Source organism: Alligator sinensis, unplaced genomic scaffold (genome assembly GCF_000455745.1).
Source record: "Alligator sinensis unplaced genomic scaffold, ASM45574v1 scaffold100_1, whole genome shotgun sequence".
In the NCBI taxonomy this organism is placed as follows: Eukaryota; Metazoa; Chordata; order Crocodylia; family Alligatoridae; genus Alligator; species Alligator sinensis.
This window is the reverse complement of record NW_005842193.1, coordinates 1,051,347-1,077,437: the sequence shown is the minus strand read 5'-3', so window position 1 is coordinate 1,077,437 and position 26,091 is coordinate 1,051,347. Positions and strand designations below refer to the sequence as shown.

Sequence of the window (26,091 nt, the reverse complement as noted above, 5' to 3'; positions counted from 1 at the left end):
GGGCCGGGCGACATCATCCCCGGCTGTGGTCTCCCCGGGCCCTTTGGGTCAGAAAACCTGCCCCGTTATTTTTCCGTAGGCAAGACAGGGTGGGGAAAAAGAGCTGAGAATTTTTTAGGGGCCACAGCAAGGCCCCCCGGGGCCACCTCGCGTCCCAAAATGCTGAGAGCCAGCGGAGCGGACGTTTGTGTGTCAGGGAGCAGACCCGGACGCAGGGATGGGCGAACCGGGGCCCAAAAAGTGTAATTCCCCCCCCCCCCCGTTGTCTGATTATTATTATCGTTGTCTCTGGTGAAGGGGGGGCGATGCTAAAAGTTGTCCGAGGCCACCGGGAGTGTCGGTGCGTCGCAGTCAGGGAGCACGGGGTCAGCTCCGCAGGAGAGGGGTGGACAGCTGTGATGCAGTGAGGCCCCGACGGGGATTTAGCCCAAATGCAAGTTGCAGGGTGAATTCAGCATGATAAAGTTGTTGGCCGGTGCTGTGCAGATGATCTAATGAATCAATGCTGCTCAAATGATGTCTCCCTGCTGTTGTGGGGATGCAGCAAATTTCTGAAGGGAACAGGACAAGGCAGGGCGGGAAGGCGAAACTATAAAAGGAGGAAAAAGATGGAAACGATGAACACCTCAATCGTGTTTCATAGGTTGCAGGAGAAACTACCGCGCAGTTGTAGGGATACTCTCCTGCATTTCTTATTGCCTGTAACAGAGTCACAGTGGTACACATCCACATCAAGAGGAACAGGTGACCCAGAAAGGTTAAGTACCTTTAGGTTAGATGATCATCATGACTCCCCCGGCCTTAAAATCTATTCGTCAGATCTACCACAGTCTAAAACACAGCATAAGTTTATTTCCTCATTTAACATAATATCCTCTTTGTCCATATTGTGCATACACGTAATAACATATACCCCAAAAATAATGGTCAAGGCAGGGCTGTCTAACAAGCAGCACAGGGGCCACATGTGGCCCCCAAAGGCTTAGCATGATGCCCACAGGCTCCCACCCAGCTGCAGTACGAAGGGGTAGGGCAGGCAGTGAATAGGAAATGGATTGCTGCAGGTTTGTTCCTTTTGAATTTCCTTACTTTCACATTTATGGAAAATATTGTAACTTTAACCTTGCCTATGATTATTTGTAACCTCAACTGGACCTTAAACAAGAGTATTTGCCACAACTTATGGAGGCAGCTTTAAGTCTGAGATCATTGCAGAATCTCCCATCACTCGAATCCATTGACTAGAATAGTGGGGACCAACATTTTTGGTAAATGTGCTACAAATTATCCCCGCACCCTCCTTGACTGCCATTCTAGTCTTTTCCCCCTGACCCATCTGCTGCTCTGCTTTCTGCTCCCTGCCCTGCCTGCCACTATGTTCCCTGTCCCTTCCCCACTCACAGGCTGCCTATGCCAGTTGTGGAACGTGTCCTGCAGTTTGGCCACCCCTGAACTATAAATCAAAATGTAGTTTTCAGAGGGTACAAACTTGTTCAGTCATTTTTGTAGTATTTTGATTCAAACTAGAGCCTCTTGATAGGACACATGAATGTGGTCATGTCTGCTGTATAGTGAAGTTGCTAGCAGGAGAATGTACACACACCAGCTACTTGCTTATAAGAAGCAGCATTCATGTAGTTTATTCAAGAGCTAGTAATTTGCTAATGAGTTTGGAAGAAGAAATGATCCAAGTGTATCATGCAGACTATGTTTGCATATTTACAGCATACGTGATTTGCATAGTTCAGCATAATAGACAGGGAAAAGATGCATGCATTACACCCTTACTTCTGCAAATGTGGGATATAGTTCCTGGTACAGAACACAGGGGATATTAAATGTCTTTATCTATGGTGTGAAGTGTAATCTAAGTTACAAATGTATAATAACGATAGCTACATGCTTGTCTGTAGAGATAACCTTATCCATGTATAGAGTTCTGTTTTGTTGTAGTTTATGGTGCTGGGGATTTCAGTGAGAGAAAAAAGAGCAACTCTTATTGATACAAGGGTTTTCCATATGCTGGATTACACCAGAACGCATTTCCTACATTGGATCTACTGCATGGGGACAGCAGCATTCTTAGGCAGGGTGCCAAAAACACAGACAACATCAACTTGTAAGATGTTGGTGCACCAGGGGCACACGGCAGGGGAGCCACAAGTAGGGTTGCCATACATCCGGGTTTCCCCAGACATGTCCTCTTTTTGGGTCCTCCAATCTCCATCTTGAGCAATTTTTTGAAATCTGAACAAATGTCCAGAATTTTGCGCTGCTCCACTGGTGGGACCAGAGGGAGAACAATTGGAGGCAGGGGTACCATGTGCATCTGTGCGCATGCACACACAGCTGGCATGCAACCAGGCAGGTTGGTGGGAGCAGCCTCGGCACCTAGATGCAGATGGGTCTATGAGGGGTTGGAAGGCCAGGGCTTGGGGACTATCTGGGTGGGGGGCAGGGGAGGGGATGTGCGTGTGTTTGTGGGGGGTGGGTGCCTGCCAGTGCTGGGGAGTGGCATCTAGGTGTGAGGCCTGCAGCAGGACACAGGGGCAGGGGGAGGCTCCTGCCCCTCCAGTGGGAGAAGACAGCAGGGGAGCCCTTTGGGGGCAGTGGGGAGCTGTGCGGCCAGGCTAGTGACACCAGGGGTTAGTGCCCATGTTCCCAGTGGCAGGGCACCCAGGAGATGGTGCCTGGGGCGGGGCATGGGGACATGGCCAGGCTGCCTGGCACAGCACAGGAGCCCCAGCCCTGGGCGGGGGGGATGCTACAGGCTTCCCCTCCTCCCTCCAGCCTGTGCCGGGGCTGGAATGACTCCACTGCCACCCATGTGAGCTGGAAGGACCACAGCTGCCACATTCCAGCCCAGTTGGGACAGGGGCAGCTGGAGACCCACTCCAGTAAGGCTGGGAGGATCAGGGGGGCTGCGGGTCAGAAGTGAGGGGCACTGGCAGGGCTGAGGGTAGGGAGTGAGGGGGGGCTTGGGGGGGGTAGGGGGCTGTGGGTCAGGAGTGCAAGGCACTGGCAGCTGGGCCTGGGGGCTGTGGATTGGGAGAGAGGGGCACCAGCTTGGCCCAGAGGGGTGGGGCACTGTGGGTAGGGAGTGAGGGGCACTGACAGGGCGAGGGGTCTTCAGGTCAGGAATGATGGGCTGCAGGTTGGGACTGTGGGTTGGGAGTGAGGGGCAGCACCAGGGATGGGGGGCTGCAATTTGGGAATGGGGGGCACTGGCAAGGCCAGGGGGCTATGGGTTGGGAGTGAGATGTCCCCCCAACAGGTGTCCTCTCTTTTTGGACCTGGAAAGATGGCAACCCTAGCCATAAGGGACCCCATCCTTGTTGCAGCAGCAGAGCCTCAGCCCCTTCCCCATCGTCCACCCTGAGGCATGGATACACCTGCCACCTGCAGTGAGCTGGGCCAAGGCTCCGCGGACCCTAGTGCAGCCACTTGCAGCCTCCTGGCTGCTTGCCACCACCAGTCTAGGCTCTGGGCAGGCCCCTGCTGCCTGCCACAGAGCCCAGGCTGTTCACAGCAGGCAGCAGGGAGACTACAAACAGCTGCACCAGGTCTGTGGAGCCCCAGCCCAGCTGGTTGCCAGTGGCAGGTGCACATGTTTCTTGAGGTGGATGGCAGGGAAGGGGCTAGGGCTGCACTGTCACAACAAGCATTGGCCTCCTCACAGCTCCCCTCCCATCCACCCCAAGGTATGCATGCCAAGCTAAATGCCTTTGTGTGCCCCACACTGGCACTGGGGGTTTCCTACCTTTGATCTACTGGTTTAACAGTATCAGTATAACTGGTAAAACTTTCTCAGGGAGGCATAATTTAACATAGCACTTGCTCCGTGCTAAACAGTTTCATCAGATATCACAAATGTTTCATAGCAGAAATATAAAATATAAAATCAGTAATGAAAATGCCACCTTGACATGGAGAAACAACTATACCATTCTAAGCGGTTGGAGTGTAGGACTTAATACTTGTGAGGATGTGCCACTTGATCCATTGTAACTTCCATCTGTCTGCTTCTCCTGCAGTAAGTGGAGAGAGGTAGTTTCATAGTAGCTAGGGTCATAAGGGACCTGAACAGATCATCTATCCTGACCCCCTGCCACAGGCAGGAATGAATGTTGGGTTCACAAGACCCCAGACAGGTGGTCATCCAACCTCCTCTTGAATTTGCCCAAGGTAGGGGTGAGGACCACTTCCCTGGGAAGTTGGTTCCAGATTTTGGCCACCCTAACTGTAAAATATTGCCTTCTGATCTCTAACCTAAACCTATTCTCCATCAGCTTATTACCATTTTTCCTTGTCACCCCAGGTGGTGCTGGGAAGAAAAGGGCTCTGCCTATTTGCTGTTGATCTCCCCTGATGAGCTTGTAGGCAGCCGCTAGATCTCCCCTCAGTCTCCTCTTGCTGAGGCTAAACAGGTTCCGGCCCGTCAGTCTCTCCTCGTAGGACCTGTCCTGCTGCCCTCTCACCAAGCGGGTGGCCCTCCTCTGAACCCTCTCCAGGCTGGCCGCATCCCTTTTGAAGTGCGGCACCCAGTACTGGATGTAGTACTCCAACTGTGGCCTGACCAAAGTCACATAGAGGGGGAGTATCACCTCTCTGGACTGGCTTGAGATGCATTTTGGATGCATGACAAGGTAAGGCTGGCTTTGCTGGCTGCGGTCTGGCATTGGCGGCTCATGTTCATCTTGGAGTCAATAATGACTCCAAGATGCCTTTCTGCCTCTGCCCTTTCAAGAAGGGAACTCCCCAGCCTGTATGTATGTATGCTGTGGATTCCTTCTCCCAAGGTGTAGCAGCCTGCATTTGTCTACGTTGAGCCCCATCCTATTCTCATCTGCCCACTTTTGTAGTCTGTCTAAATCTAGTTGCAGCCTCTCTCCCTTCAAGTGTTTCCACCTCGCCCCACATCTTAGTGTCGTCAGAAAATTTGGACAGTGTGCCTTCCACCCCCTCGTCCAAGTTGCTGATGAAGATGTTAAACAGTACGGGCAGTTAGTTGTGTTAGGATGAAGCCAGGGGAGAGTGGGACCTTAGGGACTAACTGGTTCAAAAAATATATGTAGCACTTGATGAAGTAGACTGTCAGATTCAAAAGCTTATGTCTCTGAACTGTTAATCTCCAAAGCAGTGGTTAGACTCAAACCGTCTCTCAGAAAATATCATGCTTATTTCTTGACTCCGGAAAAATAATAGAGCAGTTTTTATGTTGCAGAGAATGAGGAAAGATCACAGCAGGTCAGAATGCTTTTTACACTGGATTTATATTTGAAATCTCTGCATCTTCACGAGCCTTGCCAGTGTTTCCCCAGATGCCGCTGTTGTGCCTCTTCTACTTGTCCCTGGGGAACACCCATGCTGTATGCACTCCAGCGTGTGTCAGGTTACCCCATGTGGGGTAGGGGAGGGTGGGGCCAGCAACTGTGCTGGCTCCAGCAGCTTTACCTGGGATCATGGGGGCACTCTGGGAGCATGCACCACCCTGCCTTTTCTTTGGCATGGGTTTTTTGACCCTGGGATATCGCTGAGTCAAGAACCCCCACCACCTCATGCTGCAAAGTAGCAGTGCAGGGAACACTTGCGTGCGTGGCACCATAAAGGATTGGGATGCACCCTCTGGGTTTATCTTGTGAATTGTGTAGATGTTTGCACGCCTAATAGTTGCGTGGCATCTTGAAGCACCCTAACAAGGATTTCACAGCACTCCAGGGTGATTGGGAATCACTGCTTTAAGGTGCCGCCCTTCCCTGTTTTCTGAAGTAAGTGAAGTTAATTTGGGAAACTTAACCCTGTTTCATTTGGACATAAAGGCTGCTTGCAGATGTTAAAGAAATCATAAAAACTGCTTTAGCAGAAGAAGCAGCATGTTACTTTGACCTGGTTCTCCAGCCTCTGTATAGATTGGGTGCTTCAGCAGGCCTTTTTGGCTCTTTTATCTAATAGCTGATTGAATCAGCTATTAGATAAAAGTGCCTAACAAGCCCTACAAAAGCGCCCAATCTATATCGACATCAAGCAAGCTGAGTCCAACTAAAGCACTGGTTTTTCTAGGCATGCACTGGGGTCAGTGCAGGAACATGCAGAGTTTTAAGTAAAGCCAGTATTTTATTTTATTTTTTACTCCTGCAAGCAGCAAAACTGGTCTGGTTTAACTTTTGGTTACTAACACATAGGAGCAGGCACACAGAACTGCTCTCTCTCATTCCCTTAAAACAGTATAATTGTTTGTCTATCCTTTGTGCTTCTATAGCATTTTTCATCAAATATTCTGAAAGCACTTTGTATATGCTAATTGTTAATTAAACCTCCCAATCCCTTCCAAGATATAGGTTAGCATTATGCTTGAATTGGGTAAACCGGGGTACAAAGTTGTTTAGTATCTTGTCAAAATCATCATGAGAAGAAATAGTTTAAATTTCTAGCTGACAGCCCTCACATCTGGCCCACCTAGCCATTTGATCCAGCCTGTGGACATGTGCTTTTGGTGGCATTCAGCAGTGGGGGATTTCAGGAGCAGTTGGTTTCCCCTGCCACTGTGGGGAACAGTGCCAGTGGAGGAAAAGTGGCAGTAGCAGCTGGGCAACCCTCCGAGCAGCCTACCTGACCCAACTGGGTCAGTCCAGCCCACAGCCTTAAAAGATTGCCAACTTTTTGGCTGTATTCATCCCTAATGAAACAGATTTGGTCTGAGGAGTCCTGGTCCAGTCCCTCTCATCAAATCGGCAATAGCTGTTAGTCTCAGTTGATGACCCAATTGGACCAGGTATCAATTTTTTGCTTCTGAAAAATACCTGTCTGTTGTACCCAAAGCTTACAGTTAACTTTACTGATGATCTTTCCTCATAAGTTTCATTTTTGGTTAAGACCCTGTACTCGAGGAGGCAGCTGGCCGATTTCACAAGCAGATCATGGGGCCAACCACCATTTTCATGGGCTTATCACGGTAGGGGATCTGGCTGAGGGGCTGTGCCCCTCACCGCTGATTGGTTGCAAGGGCTATCTATCATGCAGCCCCACCCCTTGCCACTGATTGGCTGAGAAGGTTTTTGGTCATGTGGCCCTGCCATCTTGGCCCTCCTCACGCAGGAGCCAGCATTTATTTTCAGTAAGTGGTTTTTGTGGGGTTTTTTTGGATTTCACAGATATTGCCCAATTTTGTGGGGAATGCTGGATTTCACAATTTCTACAGAGTCCGTCCACAAAATCGCGAAATGAGTAGGGTCCTACCAATAATTTGGATGCTTACCAAAGTATTAGAACTGCTTGACTACAATATTATGCTGGAAATTCTGGAAAAAGCTACCTCCTTTATGAGCATCTCATAGTTCCAGGAGGGCCAGAAATATCTAGAGCAGTGATTGGCAACCAGGGTGCTCCAGATCCTTTGAAGCAGAAGTGAGCAAAATGCGGCCTATGGTCCGGATGTGGGCCGCCAGGCCATTCTATCTGGCCTGCGGGGCACCTAAATAATTTAGAAAATGAATATTTACCTGCCCCTGGTTGCGTGTCATGAGGCCCTTGATGACTTTCCAAAACTCAGTAAGTGGTCCTCCACCTGAAATAATTGCCCACCCTTGGTTTGAAGGGTGTCACAAGGTGTGAGGAAATAAGCAGGTAAATTAAGCAAATAAGCACAGACTCAGGCTTGCCCCTGTCTGGATGATTCCCTACCCCTACTGCTCAGCCTCTGTGCAAGGAGGTAAGCACTGTAATGTATAAATTCGTTTTTTTAATTGGTGCCACTCAATTAACAGAAGTTACAGAGAGGTGCCTTGAGTCCAATAAGGGGTGCCTTGAGTGCAAAAAATTGAGACTACTGATCTATAGAAACAGTATTTTTTTATATTTTGGGATTATCTATATAAAAGAAACCCAGAGGCAAAAAGCAAAAAAGGCATCATTAAAAGCAACAGCAAAAACAAGAAGCCTCGGCAAGAGGAGGCTGAGGGGGGACCTGGTGGCTGCCTAAAAACTCATCAGTGGAGATCATCAGCAAATAGGAAGAGCCCTATTCTCCCCAGCACCACCTGGGGTGACAAGGAACAATGGTAATAAGCTGATGGAGAATAAGTTTAGGTTAGACATCAGAAGGCAATATTTTACAGTTAGGGTGGCCAGAATCTGGAACCAACTTCCCAGGGAAGTGGTTCTCACCCCTACCTTGGCCCAAATTCAAAAAGAGGTTGGATGATCACCTGTTTGGGGTCTTGTGAACCCAGCATTCATTCCTGTCTGTGGCAGGGGGGCAGGCTAGATGATCTGATCAGGCCCCCCCCTGACCCTAGCTACTATGAAACTATGAAGTCACCCACTTCTTTTGGAATGCCAAAAAAGATTTACCTTGGTTCTTACATATTGGAACTGTGTTGTTCATGCTTTGTTATCCCTGCAGTTACTTAACAGAAAATATGTGAAGTTCAAAGAATTGTTTTCCGAGCTTCTTTGGGCAGATGTGATATCTTTTATTAGACCAACTGAGTAGATGGAAAAATGTTTTTTGTAAGCTTGTGGGCATAAGCACCCTTCTTCAGGCATTTCTAATAAAAGATATCACACCTACCCAAAGATGCTTGCCTGCCTATGTTCTTAGACCAACATGGCTACAACCAAAAACCCTGCAAAGGATTGTTTTTACATATTTTGGATTTGTCTTGCGTTACTACAGTGGATATGTACTGTGGACATGTAAAAAGAATTCACCCTGTGGAGTAAATTAATTTACAGGAAACTTCAATAGTGGTGTTTGATGCTACAGACAAAGATTCTGTGATGCAAATCTATGGGGCGAGATACAGGCCGTATGGCCAGATTTGTATTACTAGTAAGTATTTATATTCTGACGTATTCCTTACATCCCAGTCATGATTGATTCCTTTTTGTGGTCACTGTACAAATGCAGAATAGAGACAATTCATGTCTCAAAGGACATCTATCTAAAGATGAATGAAAGGAACTGGAGAATGCAGCAGTTGTGCAGGCAGTTGGCATTTATGTCACTATTCCATGCATTATAGCATGTGGCAGGTTGTTAGATTACTAGTGATTATTGCTATCACTGTACTTTGCAAGTAAATTAAACTAATCACATTTTAAGAGCAGAAGAGTATATAACGACTGTAGTTTATATAAGATAACTTTTTTTTCATGCCACTTATAGCCTGATCAGCTGATTAACGGTTACTGGAATTGCTAAGCAGGAAATTGAGTGCATTTGTTTTGAGGGAATTAATATTCAAGCACATCACAATTGTGAAAAGTGTAGGGCATGTTCTTGTTGGCTTTTGCCAGATCTGTGAAGGCACATCCATTTATAATGGTTCCAGGTATATTTAATAATTTCAGAAGAATGGGACTCTGGTAGATCCTGGGATGTTTAGGTAAAGCATATATGCATTCACTGGCAGGAAAAACATGGCTAGTTAGGACCCAAACTCTTTTTTTTAATGAAATTTCAGATTTATTTTTTTTGGAGACTACATTATTTTATAGAAATTGTATGTTACAATTTCAGAAAAGCATGGTATAACTGTAGTGTCCAGCACTCAAGGTAGGTAATGCTAAAATCAAGGTTGCCCAGGTACGTTCCCTACCTCATCTTTTCTATTTCTGTTCCTGTCTCCCTTTTGGCCCCACCTTTGAGTAAGGAAGCTTCCTCCTCCTCCTGACAAGACATAAGCAGGCACCAGCCACAAGCAGCAAGAGCAGGGAAAGTTCTGCTCACCTCTGAAGGAGTCTTCAAAGAACTCGGTGACCCAAATCTGACAGCCCTCTAAAGCAGGGGCAAGCAATTATTTTGGACAGAGGGCTGCTTACTGAGTTTCAGCAAGCCATCGAGGGCCGCATGACAGGCAGCCCAGGGCAGATTAATATTAATTTTATAAATTTTGTAGGGGCCCCGCAGGTCAGATAGAATGGCCTGGTGGGCCGCATCCAGCCCCCAGGCTGCATTTTGCCCACTCCTGCTCTAATGCATACATGCAAGTGCAGCTCGGTCCATTGGGTGGATTTTTATGGGGATGGCAAGAAGTACTTTTCAATTACAATTTCAAGTCCCTGCCCCAAAGGTTGAAAGTAGCTGCCCTTTTTCAAGCCAAAGATTTTAGAAATATTTTAGCATTCGTAAAACAACACATTTTCCCGGGGACTCATTCTCTGAAATGCCTCAGTTATTAGGAGAAAACATCACCTAGCACAGAAAATTTTGCACATAACTGTTTAAGGTTGGCAAATAGAAAAGCTTCTTAAAGTAGGGTCTTAAAAGGAGAATTGTGTAGCAATGTTAACTGTAGACAGTGTTGCCAGCTTTTTGTAAGATGCAATCTGAAATGTTTAGTGACTCACTTTTTCAGAGTTTCTATGTTAGATCTGAAATCAAGATGAGGTTATGAATAAAATGAATCATGCCTACTGTGAATGTTTTTTCACCTCAGGGAAGTGTTAACTTCTGAGCCTCTGTAAGACACTGCAGAACCTAGTATAGATCTTCAGCATTTGCTCCCAGCAGATGTGGAGCTTAAATTTTCTTTTTTAGTAACAATGGTGTCTGAAATGCAACGTGATTAAGCATGGATATCTAAGAAAACTCTGCTTGTCTCTGGACAGCTTTCATTTGTCTTTCCTATGCTTGTTTCTCCTCCTTACCATCATCATTTTTCCAGGATATTTTCATCATCATCTGTCTCCTGTTCTCCAGAATAGACAGAACGTTACTGATGAAGTTTATTCTGCAAGAAGATTGGTTATCCCTCCCCTTTTTTTTTATTTTTAATGTCTGTTTCCCTGATCCTTCCCTCTCTCTCTTTCTCTCTTGCATTTTGTCATTAAGACCAACCTGAAAGATATACATGTATCATAGTTCCTTTAACTTATATTATGAGTAGCTTCATCAGTGACTGGGATTGAACATCCATCAAATGCTTCCCAAATCTGAGGCTATCAGTAAAACAAAACAAATGGGCCAAGGGCTTTTTGAATAAAAAATTCTTGAGTCTGCTGTTAAAAAGTTATTGGGCTAGCATACTTTAGAGTAACATCTGAAACATACATTATTTTTAATGTGTATGCAGTGCTAAAATGTTTATTTTGCAAACTCTCAAGTCTGGAATTGCTCTTTGGTCTTTCAGCAGCCTCAGAATTATTGGGCTTTATTTGTGGCACTGCCATTAATAGACATTTAGGTTGATTCAGTAACCTATGCCTCAGAGGAGAGCAGCTTCACATAGCATCTGCGTTGACACAAACATCCAAAACCATAGTTAGTCTAGGGTGAGGGCCCCTAGGGGCTACCAAAGTACAAATAAAAATGAGACAAGATTGGAGCCTTAATTGTGTTGTGGTTAACTTGCTCATGTAAGTAGCTTACCCTTTGTAAATAAATTTTCAGAAACAGTTTCTTGTTAAATAGAGCATTTCTTCTAGTCAGCTATTTTTATGCATACTTAATCATTATGATGACCATTAATTTATTTTTATCTAGCTGGATCATTTTTAGCATATCCCTTCCACCCATGTGTTTTAAAGTTATGCTTAGGTTTTTGTGGTGAGTGGTACTGTAAATATATTTCAACTGTTCTAACAGGAAAAGCGTTCTGACTTTTTTTAAAATGAGCAATCGTATGTATAATCAACTTGGTTAAAACTTCCTTCCTGGTAAGTGCAGCACTTCCTCTGCATCTGGATATGAGGGCAAGAAAGAAAAGCAGAACAGCTTAAACAAACAAGTTTTTGTATGAATGATTCTCTCTTTAAAAAAAATAAAGAACTCAAAAATTAAACAAATGAGTCGTCTTCAGTGCCTCAGCATCTACTTTGTAATCAGGTAATATTTCATTGTGTTTTGATAATTATAAAAATGGTGTCCGAAGTTATTTCTTTTCCGGAACATTCAAAATGAATTTTAGCCGGTGTGTCATGCTGTTTTGGTTTAACTGCGTGATATGTTTTAACTCTTTTGGTTCTAATCTTTGCAATCATTAGATTGGTGCTTGATTTGTTTGCCCCGCTCCTTTTCCCTTCAAGCACGTGGAAAGATGCTTTTATATATAAGATTTCTTGTGGGGAAATGTTGAAATAAAACAATTTAGATTATGATTAGTAAAAGAAAAAATGAAGAGCAGGTTGTTTAAGTGTGCGTAGTTATCTTTGCCTTTCTCTTTCACTTTATGTAATAATAATGCTTCACTGATTTTAAGAAAACAAATTAACATAAACATTAACACTAAAAGATTTTAAAACAGTTTTAGACATTCTTATTTGATGTGGAACATAGTATACTGCCATTGGGTTAGGAGCATTTTCATCTGTAGCCAGCTAGTAATTTTGTATTGCAAATGCTTGGTTTTGAATCATTGGCTGTTATCAGTCTTCCAAAATTCATAATTAAAGGAACAGTTCTTAGGGTGCTAAACTACACGTTAGATGAACATTAACTGATCATAATCTGTTAAGAAATCCCTGCCCAGCATCTAACAAGAGATTACTGAAAGGTTGGGAGAAGTGAGTGGGGTCAAAAACCTTAATTTCTGGAAGTTTTATGGATACATTATATTGATTGCTTCCACTGCTGCAATTAACAGATGTTTTCCCCAGAGCTTGGTTAGCATCTTTCTGGCACGTTAGTTGAGCAAAATTTCTTTTGAGTGTTGTCAGAACCAACTTATATTAAATTCTGCACTCAGGCCACAAGAGGTGGGAAAAATCTGCATAAGTCAAATTCAGAAGGGAAGAATGAGTAGGAGCAAGTTTCTAATGTTTGTGTTTTCAGTTTGGTGGGAGTTTCAACTGCTTTGTCCCTCTGAGCTGCTTTAGCTGAGTTGGGATTAACAGTCCTGTGTAAGTGCACTATTTTAATTGTTTAAGCATAGTCTTTTATGTTAGGTTTAGAAACAAACACATTGGTGCACACGTGACATCCTGAATAAAAGGTTTATACAGAAACAATGGGAATATATAAGGTATATTTTAAGGATTATGATTCTGACCTGTGATTAAAACTAACACAAAAAATTAATGCCTTTGTAACAGAATATAGAAAAGTGTAAATGAAAAATGAGCAAACTGTTTATGTTTTGCTAGATTTCTTCTGGCATGGAGTTGGGGAATCATGAACAGCCTGTTGTTATGAGAGAGGAAAACAAACGGAGGAGGAGAAGAATGAAGCCTTATTGTACAGCAAATAATTTATCTTCAATGGAACTGATACCCATTGAGTTTGTTCTACCCACAAGCCCTAAACATACTAAAACCCCAGAAATAGTGACACTTGAAATTGCTGGCAACTGTACTGTTGAGCAAATGAAAGCACAGATTTGGATGCATGCAATAGAGATGAGCCAAACCTCAGACTTCTGCCATAAATACACCCCAGATCAGTTTATTCTTCAATATCAAAAGAAAGGACAGTGGTATGAAATTTATGACAAACATCAGGTAATTCAGACATTGGACTGTATACTATATTGGAAAGTGTTACAGAAAAAGGTAGGCAGAATCTATGTTGTTCAGAAGCAGAAACCATCAGTGGAAGTTCAAGAATTTCAGAAGCAGCTGAATGACTTAATAGGATATGATGTCACTGATGTAAGTAATGTGCATGATGATGAACTAGAATTTACACGCCGCAGGCTGGTCACTCCACGAATGATTGAAGTAGCCTGCAGAGATCCAAAATTGTATTCAATGCACCCATGGATTACCTCCAAGCCCCTTCCTGAGTATTTGTTTAAAAAGATTACTAATAATAATATTTTTATAAACATACATAGAGGAACAACTAGCCAGAAAATTAAAATCTCAATAGATGATACTCCAGATATGATCCTTCAGAGCTTTTTCACAAAAATGGCAAAAAAGAAATCTTTGATGGACATTCCTGAAGATCACAGTGAACTGGACTTTGTTCTCAGGGTTTGTGGCAGAGATGAATATATTACAGGGGAAACGCCAGTCAAAGATTTTCACTGTATAAGACAGTGCCTTAAGAATGGGGAAGAAATTCACCTTGTGCTAGACACTCCTCCTGACCCTAATGAGGATGAGGTTCAGAAAGAAGAGTGGCCATTGGTGGATGACTGCACAGGAGTTACAGGATATCATGAACAGTTGACAATCGATGGAAAAGATCATGAGAGAGTGTTCACTATCTCTTTGTGGGACTGTAATAGAAAATTTAGAGTCAAGATAATTGGCATTGATATTCCAGTGCTACCCAGAAATACTGACATCACTGTATTTGTTGAGGCTAATATTCAACATGGGCAACAACTCCTTTCCCAACGAAGGACTGCATCTAAGCCTTTCACCGAGGAGGTTCTGTGGAATACCTGGCTAGAGTTTGATATTAAAATTAAAGACTTGCCTAAAGGAGCACTACTGAATCTGCAGGTGTATTGTGGCAAAACACAGTCATTATCCACAAAGGCCAACCTTCAGTCACATGATTCTCCCAGTTCTGACTCTAAATGCAAAACCCAGCTTCTCTACTATGTAAATATTTTGTTGATAGATCACCGTTTCTTGCTACGAAGTGGGGAGTATGTGCTTCATATGTGGAAAATTCCAGGTAAGGGGGAAGAGCAGGGAAGCATCAATGCTGACAAACTTACATCAGCAACTAATCCTGATAAAGAAAACTCAATGGCAGTCTCTATTGTTTTAGACAAATACTGCCACCCAATAGCTTTGCCCAAACACAGGATAACATCCGATACTCAGGGAGATGGGGCAAGAACTGAAATGCCCAACCAACTTCGCAAACAGCTCGAAGAGATCATAGCCACTGACCCACTTAACCCGCTTACTGCTGAGGACAAGGAATTATTGTGGCATTTCAGATACGAAAGCATAAAGCACCCCAAGGCATATCCTAAGCTGCTTAGCTCAGTGAAGTGGGGACAGCAAGATTTAGTGGCCAAAACATACCAGTTATTAGCTAAAAAAGAAGCATGGGATCAAAGCACTTTGGATGTTGGACTGACAATGCAGCTTTTGGACTGCAATTTTTCGGATGAAAATGTAAGAGCAATGGCAGTTCAAAAACTCGAGTGTTTAGAAGATGATGATGTTCTCCATTACCTTTTACAATTAGTACAGGTAAGGTGTATTTGCATGTCTTAACATTAGTCTTCTGGAATATTTGCATTATTGCAAAAATGTTCTAATGGTAATAGTGACCCATTGTTTGAGATGCTCAGTCATAGTCAAAACAGTGCTAGTAAAAGCTAAATAACATTTTTAATACCACTTTTGTGGATATTCACAGCTTATGTTTACAGAAACATTTTACTTCAAACTTCTCACAGTTGCACTACCAAAAATGCAGCTCCTTGATGATAAGAGGGATGACAACACATCCTAAACTGTGCACTTTAACTCTGTTCAGACAAGTTCTAGATCAGTGTTTCTCAACCTTTTCATACTTGAGGCACCCCTGGATAAACTCTAGGCACCCCTCAGGAAATGGCAGCTCTTAAGTTTTTACTCAATCCCATTCCACCTGCCTGGCCACGCACTTTGCTCACATGGGTCCTGGCCGGTCTCCATGGAGATCCTGCCCACCTGCTCTGTGCAGCTGTGGGTGCAGGGTGGAAAGGCAGGGGGGGGTGGGGCTGGGCAACAGGGCCGAGTCCAGCACCGGAGACTGGCAGGAGCAGCTGGAAGAAGCTGCTGCTGCCAGGAAGCGAGTCTGGCTGCTGCACTGCCCCAGCCCTGCTGCTTGCCCAGGCACAGTGGGACCAGCCACCTGTGCCCACACAGCTGGTGCCCATCACAGGGACGTGCAAAAAGCAGATCATGGCTCTGCCCAGGGCCTGGCCCAGCCCTGCACTGTCACTGTCCCACAATCCCAATCCCAGCCTTGGCCCTGCCCCTGGCCCCATCCCATCTACCTGGCCTCTTAGGGAGTTTTGGTGATCTGTTGTGGGAGAGTGGGGGCAAGAGGGTGCTGATCCGGCCCATAATAGGTCACCAAAACACCCTAAGTGGCCCTCGGGCCCAAATAATTGCCCACCTCTGGTGCAGTCAGACTTAGAAAATACCACTGAGTTGCGTGAGAAACCTTGCTTTACCTAAGCAATTAATTTTTAACATGGTGCCCCAAAGTCTACTTGCCACTTTGCAGACTGACTTGGCTCCTATTGACAAAACAAATCTTTTTTTAAATAGAAACTGAAATTTGAAAATAGTCCCTGAACCACCAACAGCTGTTGAAATGCAGTCCAGCTCAGACCACAGCTGGAGGTGAAAAAATAGTGTCTCTATTCAGAGAACTTTATAAACACAGGGAAGAAAATATTTAACAATAAATAATATTGAAATATTCAGACTCTTTCTTTATATTTTTTTCTTATTTTTTAACTAGGAACCATTTTTGTTTCTGGGGGGGAAGCAATAACATACATAGCATGATCCCAACAGCAATAAGCCTCACTCCTTAAGTGAGTCATTTCGGGATGTTTTATGACTAATGTAGTCAGTGTAGTGTTTGTCATGAGAACCATGTAATGTATTGAGACACATAACAGAAACTAACAAATCCAGATTCTGCTGGGTTTATTGCTATTAATATTAGTGGTTCAGATTCCTTTTTATCTGAAACTTTAATGTTTTTTAATTAAGACAGAGTTGTCCAGCTGCTGGCCTGAGGATGCATGTATCTGTATGGGGTATATCTGTGGCCTCCAGGCTCCCATTACCGGTCACTCTGGCTGCAGCAGCAGATGGGGTCTTTGAGCTTCTCCTCTGTGCCTGCCCCAGGGAGGGATGATGTGGCAAAGTGCAGGTTGCAGTGCTTGGGGAGTCTACAGTGCAGGGGGGGAGCCTGTGGCTAGTGAGCTGGTGGAAAGAGGGGTGGGGGGCCATGCATATGGTGCAGCAGGGAAGGGAAGCAACCCGGGCTCACGCTACTGTGGCTCATACAGTATATGGCCCCTACTGGTGTGGCCCCCAGCCAGTTAAAAATTGGACAGCCCTGGATTATAGGACAAAAAACTTCAGCCTCTCAATTAATAGCTTTGTTGCTGGTTTTGAGGTTCTCTACTACTACCTACTGTCATCACTGTACTGCACTATTAGTGTAAGCTCGGACTGGTTGGGTGTGTCTCCATGTTACTTTTGTTAATCATTTGTCAAGTTAATAACATCACTTAAAAAAACAAAGGCCAAGCCTATTGTAACATGAACAGACCAAATCAAATGCTAACTTATGTTGAGGACTGGGACTTGTCCTCAACCCCCTGAGCATTTTTTTTCTCTAGAAACCAGCCGTGTGCTTTGCCATCATGTTTCTTCTCATCAGGCTTTGTTCTGTTGATATAATGATTAAATTATAAGATACTGTAACAAGGTGTTACACATATTTTAAATTAAAAAAAAAACTTTGCTTGCTTTTTTATACATTTTTTAGGCTGTGAAATTTGAGCCCTATCATGACAGTGCACTGGCCAGATTTCTACTAAAACGAGGTTTGAGAGTAAGTACTTCAAAATAGGACCAGTAAGTAATGTTAAAATTACAGTATCATTAAAATGGGCTGTTTCTTAGGATACTGTCATGTATGTTAATTTTAGCATTTTTCTCCATCTCTAGAACAAAAGAATTGGTCACTTCTTATTTTGGTTTCTAAGAAGTGAGATTGCCCAGTCCATGCACTACCAGCAAAGGTTTGCTGTAATCCTGGAAGCTTACCTGAAGGGCTGTGGAAAAGCCATGCTATGTGATTTCATGAAACAGGTTCAAGTAATCGAATTGCTGCATACAGTCACAATGGAGATAAAATCTGTTTCTGCTGAAAAGTATGATGTCACTTCTCAAGGTATTTGTTTATAGGTATTTTTCTGTTTCTGATATTAACTGTCTTTCTATCATATGTGTGTTAAATCTGTTCAGCGAACTGTTCTGTCTTTGTGAAGTCCATGAAGTTTAACTATTGCTATTGCTGTTGGGCATCATAATTACTGTACTATTTTAGTGGCCAATGTGAATGGTTGGTGTCAGAGGAGTCAGTCATACGTTCATTTGCAAAAAAAAAAAAAAGAACAAACAAACATTTACAAATAAAAGTAGAACCTGTCTACAGTAGTATAGGGTGCTCAGCAGCGTCCTGTGCTCCTTGTGGCTTTGCAGAACTCAAATGTTGCAAAACTAGGAGATGCAGAAGTACAGTACTCTACAGTGTCTTTGGCAGAATGTTAGAGAAGCAAGAAAAAAACAAAACGAATGCTACAAGAAATGGAGGTGACTCTTGCCATCAGGCATAATCTTATTTGCACTTTGATCCCTGTTATAAAAAGTCACTCCAGTTTCTTTACCTTACTCTTCATCTTCTTGATAAGTGCAATCTCTGCCTATCCTATTTTAATATTTAAGTTGTTTGTATATACTTTTGTAATGGACAAACCATCTGAGCCAGGCATATTGAACAACCTTGAATGAAACATATTTGTTTTTAAATGACTAGTTCTTGAATTCAGTTTACAGATTTTATAAGGATTAGTCCTTTATTCATATCTACAGTATATTTTGCATGTGCTATTATGAACATAGTTTTGTCATGATATGGGAAGGAAAGTAGTGAATTTATGAGACCTCAGATAAAATATTTTTCAGCAAATCCCATTCTAAATTTGTCTGAAACTGGCACATTTTCTAACCTACAAGTCTTTAAATAGTTTTTTCACTGTAGTGAGTCAAAACTTCATTTAAAAATTAATGTAGTTTCCTTACTTGGAAAAGGAAATAAATATCTTTCATTTATTAATATGTCTCCTGCTTTCCAAACAGGTATTTTATTTGTTATCTTTGCTACTATATAAGCACCAGTTCAGTGTTTTCACTATATTTCTCATGCCTACTCACACCATGGGCTGTCCCACTAATACTTATCTATCTGGTTCTTGAAAATATGTTATTTTGCCTTAACCTTCTGCCTTGGTTTTATGTCACTGCTTGGTTACTCAACAGGAAACATTTCTCTAAAAGTGTCTTTCCTGCTTAACTTCAGACTCCTGCTTTTTTTCCCCTACCATCTTTACTGACTTAATCCTGTTGTCATTTATATTGGATTGTGTTAAATAAGTATGGTCTCAGCAGAGATTCTGGACTCTTGTTCCATTACCTGCACTAGCTTTTATAACCCTGTAGTTCCACAGTGGGTTAACTGTTTTATCCCTCTTCAACCCACCTTCATCTCTCTTAGCTTTGCCCCACTGTCCTTTCTTCCTCCTTTCCCTGTCCTCTGTATTTTAATTACTTTATTCCGTTCTGTTTAGTACTCCTGCTCTCTGCAAGTCAATTCATAACATCCGAGGAAACCACAAAAACCTGTGCCTTTCTGAATGAGTTGGTCTTTACATTGCCACCCTGCCCTGCCTTCTACCTGCCTTTTATACACTCAATCTGAACGCAATGAACACTGAACTCTTCCCTTTTTTGTCTTACCAGTTTCCAATTGCTGTCTTCTAACTTTTGAATCTCTCTTCCTGTCTTCTAATTTGTTTTCAGTCCTGTTTATATCTTCCTTTAATATAGGTGTACAGGATTCCAGGAAGAGTCATAACAACATTTTACAAAATGGTGGCATATCCCTAATTTTTCTTATAAGTCTTATCGTTACATTTGAAAATAGCATTTTTCCCCTTAAAACCACACTGTAAGCTTTTACTTGGCTTGCTGTCTGTACTCATGCCTGTGTCAGTATTAGATTAATTATTGTTGATTACTGTTCCAAATGAGTATTTGTGCAGTTGTTTCCTCTCTTTGGTTCCTGTACTGTGTCCTTAAAATAGATCAACCTGGAAATCTCATTATTAATAAATACTTTCCATTCATGATTTTCATCAATTCATTCCTAGTCTTTAACATGACCACATACGATAAGATGCCTGTCTTGTGCCTGACTTACTAAAATTAATACAGTCTATGTCGAGAGTACATTTGTCTATTAAATCAGTAAGTTCATTTTAGAAAGCTCGGAGATGGCATATTTTAATAAAACATTGTTTCTTCTTTTTTTAAAAAAGGTGTCTAATTATGGTGTTCATGTATTGACTCCTTTATATTGCACTCAAATAGATTTCTCAGAATAGATGCATCCCAGAATGTGTCTGTAAATTTTACTTTTTAAAAATGTTAAATTTGACCTGTTTAATACGAAGAGTGCTTTCCAGCATATTGCAGATTTACCATGGTTGCAAGCTGCAACAGAACAATGTTGCATTTATTTACCAATTTACCATGAAGGTTAGAAATCTGGAGGCTTTATGCAAATGTATCATTGACCCAGTTTAAATATATGAATATTCATCACATTATTTACCTAATCAACAGCATGTATTCTGTTTACCGGAGTTTAAGACTGACAGAGCTATAGTATGGAACAAGCTTTAAGAACAGAGGAATTTCTTTGCCTCTTGCAGGTCTTGGCATTTTGCATTTGGCTGGTGTAACTGTTGGCTAATAAAGACTGACCCTAATAGCTTCATGCGTTTGCTTTTCTCAGAGGCTAAGTACAGACAGTCAAAAAGCCGGAGGCTGAATCAATTCAGTCTTTGCAGGTTAGTCTAAGCTGCGCAGATTGAACCAATAAGCAAATGAACAGATATTCACTTCTGATTCAGGAAATGCAGCTGCAAGCCTGCTGTGGCTTGAGCCAGAAGCTCAGAAGTGCTAGAGCCAGCCACTGCCAAAGGGAAGGGAAGAGGGAAGCCCTCCAAGACTTTCCTGCCCCTCCCTGCTCCAGAGGAGCGGGTGTGGCCAGGCACCAGCAGGGGCTAGCTCACTGGAGGGCACAGGGAACCCATCCCAGGTCTGCCTGGGAGGCAGGGGCAGTGCCTGCCAGCATAGGCGGAGGAAGAAAAAAATTTGGGAGGGGGAGCTGAGCGTGTGTTCACATATGTGTATGCTCACACCCCCTCCCAATGGGAAAGTCTGTGGGGAGAGGGGAAAGGGCCACGGGGGAGGAACGGTGTTGCCTGATGCCACGCCGTGCTGGCCCCAGCTGCCTCCCAGCCCTGGCTGCACTGGCTCCAGCGGCCGTGGCTGCCTCCCGGCCCTGGCTGCCTACTGGCCCCCAGCCCCAGCTGCACTGGCCCCAGCTGCCTCGTGGCCCTGGTCACACACCACCCAGAGGGGTCCAGAGCTAGGGGCCGGAGCGGGGCCAGCCTCAGCTCCTTGCCTCCATGCCTCTCCTGCTTAAAAAGCGGCGGGTGCTGCCATATGCGTCCTGCCATGGGGCACGCCAGGCAGCAAGGCACATGGCACCACACCGTGCCACTTTCAGAGGAGCAGCAGTGAGGCATGGAGGCAAGGGGCAGAGCCCAGCATGCAGCATGCAGCTGCTGCCTGCTCTTGCCCTGTGCACAGATCAGAGGGCCATATGTCCCTCCCTTCTGGCTCCCCGGCACTGCTCCATGCCTCTGGAAGAGCCACCAGGCTCCAATTGTTCCACAACCTGGTCCAGCCAGGGCCCTGTTCACTGTGAATGGTGCCCTGGCAGGGCCACATTTTGGGACAATCCCCACAGTACAACAGGGGTAGGGGCAGGGGTGAATGATTCTGCACTGTGTGGGTCTCGATCTCCTTCCCCACCCCCCAGCCCAGGTAAAGAAAGAAACATACCTGCCTGCTGGGCGGGATCCTCCCAGCTGCGTGCTGCAGGGTATTTGAGTATGTGTCCCCCTCCCCCCTGCTGCAACAGGTTAGTCTAAGCTGCACAGATTGAAGCAATAAGCAAATGAACAGATATTCACTTTTGATTCAGGAAATGCAGTCACATGCCTGCAGTGGCTTGAGCCAGAAGCTCGGAAGTGTTAGAGCCAGTGACTGCCAAAGGGAAGGGAAGAGAGAAGCCCAGGTTGCCATGCCCTTCGGCCATACCTGCTGCCCTGTGTTTGCGGGGGCTGAGCCCAGTTAGCCCCCCTCCCCCCCCTTCCTCCACCTATGCCTGCCAGGCTTCTGCCCCTCCTCCCCATGTGGGAGGGGCAGCCACTTCCAGACTGAGGAGAGGGGTGCCGGAAAAGGTAGTGGCACTGAATTCATAAAAGTTTGAACAAAAACCATCCTTTCTCTGAAGTGAGCATGTATTAAACACAGAACTTTGCAACCTCAAGCACATGACAGCAACCAAAACCTTTTCCCAAGCTAAGATACAGCCCAGTCAAACATAGTGATAACACACACAGCTTAGTTTAACTTAAAGTGGAATGTAATAAACCATAAAGACAAGAGAAAGCCTTGCATAGGTCTTAGGTGTAGGTAATCTTGAGTGTCTCCTTACAGACAGGTATTCAGATAGTCCTTGCTTAGGCATTCCAGTCTCTCACCTTTTACAGATTCTGCTTTATAATGTAAATGTAGTTCGCTGCTTTTGTTGGTCACACAGCTGTAGCTGTGCTCAAGCTGTAGCTCAAGCTGTCTGGGACCCTCTCCTGTTCCTCCATCTCCAGCACATACATGTGATGATTGTGCCAGGTCTTTGTCAACACCTCCCACCTTTCAGTCTGGTCCTGCAGGGCTCGGCACAAGCATGCTGAGCTGGGGAAGGGGGGATTAAAGCTCCTCCCAGACCCCAGTACTGGGGGCAGTCCTCCTCAGACTGTAGCCCTGCCCCACGTCCCTGCCCGCTCTGCTCCAGGGGGGAAAGGTCTGGCAGGGGCTGTCCCCCTCCTCTCCCCTCCCCCTTGCCCTCCCTTTCCGCAGACCTGGCTGCAGTCTCCAGCCAGGTTTCTCACCCCCTCCTCCTTGTCAACCAGCCCTCACTGCTCCTGCTAGAGAGCTCAGGGGTGGGTCTAACCCTGCTCTCTAAAGCAGACAGCCCAGCCCAGCCCAGCCCAGGGCTCCAGAACATGTTGGGATGCTGGGGGACTGTGATTTAACTTGGACCAGGAAGGGGTATGGGACAGAAATTCCATAAACCGGTTTGACCTCAATCAGTCAAGTTTGACACTACATTCCACCAGGTTTATCTTAAACCATTTTTGTCTATTTTGAAATTGGTTTATGTCCACTGAACTTCTGTTCTGTTACAGGTTTAAACCAGTTTCTGATCACTTAGACTGATTTATGTGTAACTTCTGTCCCTAGCCCAAGTGGTTGAGAGAGGGATCTTGTTGCTTCCTGCCCTTGGTTTGAAGGATTCTGCGACTGGGTGGACTGCCTTTATGGCTATTCCTTGCTTTGTAACTTGTGTCCCAAGCTGAGCCTGACTTCCCATGCAGCCTGGTTATAGCAGGGCAAGAGCAGCTCTCGACTCTCCCAACCCACCTCTGCCTCTGTCCTAGAGGATGAGGACTTCAAATCTATAAATCCTTTATGAAGCCTCCTTATCCATAGAGATGCAGCATGGACAGTCTCCTTGGGTCTCCAGACTGCAGGATCCTGTCCAGAAGTCCTAGACTCAAGCAATTAAAAAAGCTGCTAAAAACAGGATTCTTCAAACAAGTCTTGAGACGTAATGGGTCTGATGAGGTGCATCATTTTGCTTCTGATTATTGAACCCAATAACTGTGGCTATCTTTTTTGTAATTGCAGTTATCACACAGCTTAAACAAAAGCTGGAAAAACTGCAGAACAACAAACTTCCAGAAAGCTTCAGAGTACCATATGACCCTGGACTGAGAGCAGGGGCACTGGTGGTAAGCGTATTTGATTCTTTACATATTCTTCATAGTTTGAAAATGTTTTCTCTGCAAATAATTTGATTTACCAATCTATCTCTATAACTTTGCCGATGGAATTGGAACATAAGAGTTGCAACAGTGGAGCAGATCAAAAGTCCAACTAGCCCAGTACTCGGTCTCTCACCTTGGTAAATAGCAGGTGCTTTAGGGGAAGAGTACAAGAAACGGGTCATATGTAGTCCTGTCATATCCTTACAGTTACATCCCTGATGGTTGCTTAATAGCCCATGCTGGACCAGATCTCCATAGATTTGTCAAACAGGAAAGGGCTCTTAATGGAATTCTAAGAGAGAGGACTCCCAAGTTGTAATACAACTGCTTTATCTTATGTGTCACTGCCCCCTGTCACTTGACTTCTGCTGAGATCCTCATCCATGCCTTTAACTCATTTCTCTTTGACTCTTCTATTCCTTCACAAGTCCCAGGATTAGAACTGATAGAAGCAGAAGACTATGTCTTGTGTTGCAATAAGGCTGTTCCCCAGACACTAAACCTCAGATGATTCTGGCTTCCCATTAGTTTCAGGATCTAGGTTGTATTTGGCTTTCTTTTATCTAGAAATCTCTGTAGAACTACTTCAGCCAGCTTCACTGGTTTTGAGTCTCACCTCTGAACCTCCATATCATTGAGCAATTGTTATAGAAACTTCTTGTTCTGCCTTTCAAAATAATCTTCCTGTATCTTTTTAACAAAAAACATTTTTCATATTTAAATCAGCATAAACATTCTTTCCCTCTCCTGCCCCCCCCCGATTTTTTCCTCTCAATTATCTTGCTGTTTCTTTCTGCAAGTATATCATTTAATTCTAGAAAGCATTTGGAGTTGGAGTTTGTACAAGTACAGAAAATACTCTGCTGTTTAGTGTGGAAAGAAGGCATAGATAACATTTTTGTTTGCAGGCATTTTATGCTTATGCTTCAAATGCAGTTCAGTCACAGAATCTGTTTTCTGCAGAATGCTTTCTGGTATAAACATGTCCTCCTTCATACTTGATTAATGTAAATGCTGTGTATTATAAGTGCCTAGATAGATGGTAAAATAGTAATTGCTGCAAAAGAAACATGATCACAAGTACACGTCTGCCAAATTAAGAGAATGAAGTGGTGGGATACTGTCAGATCAATTTAGTGGTTTATGAGACACACAGATACCATATATCGGTCACAGTCGCCTTGGTGGCAAGACAGCTCATTTACCTGGCCTGGCTTTTCCTAGACTATATCTTCCTTTTATTTTCTGCACACTACGTTTGAAACAATAAAATGTCTTTGATCACAAATCATAATGGTCACTATAGTTAAGTTTGAATTTCATCTTCCAGTCAATGCACTTTTCAGTTTGCTATAAAACCCTTTTAGGCTGAAGTTTTCAGCCAAATATTAAGGTTTAAAGCAGGTGGCTTAACACCTAAGCATGTAGTCCAGATTTTTTAGAATAATTAAGTTACATTGAAAGACTTCAAGTTTGAGATGTCCTTTCACTGCTAATGGCTTTAATAAAGGGCTGTGCTTAAACCAGTTTCAAAGCTAAGCTTTTGTAAACCCAGAAAACAGCTCTGCAAAGACTATCACATCCTTTAACTAACTACCAGTATATTGGAAAAACATTAAATAATGGAATTTCCTGAGCCTCGGTGCTGGATTTCTCAGTCTTAAAGTTGAATTGATGGTAGGGGAGATGATTATTTTCATATTTTATATACAATTACATTACCACTGTTGTGCTACCATAATGTTTTGTTTAAAAGAGTTGCCCAAGGGAACCAACTACAATCAAGAGATTAAGGACAAATTTCACACCCTCTGATGTCAACAGGAATTTTGTGGGGGGAGGAGGAGGCTATAAATATACTTATGTTCTGCTGATTGACTAATAATGCTATTGCATGGTTCCATATTTGTCTCCCTATGATTTCAGAAACTCATATTCTTGAGTTGTAAATACAAAGTGATCTTTTTTCTAGCCAAGACCACTTTAGCCTGGCTCTTTCCAGCTCACATATTGCCATCAATATTGAAAGTTCTGTAAGTTAAATTAGACTTTTTTGGCAAGTGAAATACTCCCCCCCCCCACACACACCCCCCTGCACCCCTTGACTGTGCTTCCCTGAGTGTAACAATTTGAAACTTAATAAACAATTCTGTTGATGATGCCAAAGAAGGAACGGTATTCACAGCTTCTTCTACATGAGCTGTGTTGACTTGATGGTACCTACAGAAGGAAAAAAGCTCAGTGACTGGTTTATTTTTTACAGATTGAAAAATGCAAAGTAATGGCATCCAAGAAAAAGCCCCTCTGGCTTGAGTTTAAATGTGCAGATCCCACAGCTTTGTCAAATGAAACTATAGGCATTATCTTCAAACATGGAGATGACCTCCGTCAGGACATGCTTATTTTGCAGGTATGATTA

General features: G+C 43.8%; 1 protein-coding gene across 4 annotated transcripts in view; it reads left to right on the top strand.

Moving 5' to 3' along the window:
• Positions 1-26,091, top strand: part of PIK3CG (phosphatidylinositol-4,5-bisphosphate 3-kinase catalytic subunit gamma) — a 45,617-nt gene that overhangs the window by 2,930 nt on the left and 16,596 nt on the right. For 3 of the 4 annotated variants that reach the window (XM_025207396.1, XM_006026440.3, XM_006026442.3), the window contains exons 2-6: positions 13,084-15,099; positions 17,411-17,476; positions 17,593-17,818; positions 23,533-23,636; positions 25,936-26,082. In XM_025207396.1, coding sequence (XP_025063181.1) covers positions 13,084-15,099; positions 17,411-17,476; positions 17,593-17,818; positions 23,533-23,636; positions 25,936-26,082 — 2,559 coding nt within the window. Of the gene's footprint in view, positions 1-8,240; positions 11,828-13,083; positions 15,100-17,410; positions 17,477-17,592; positions 17,819-23,532; positions 23,637-25,935; positions 26,083-26,091 lie in introns of those variants that run through there. The other variant, XM_006026441.3, reaches the window with a different exon arrangement.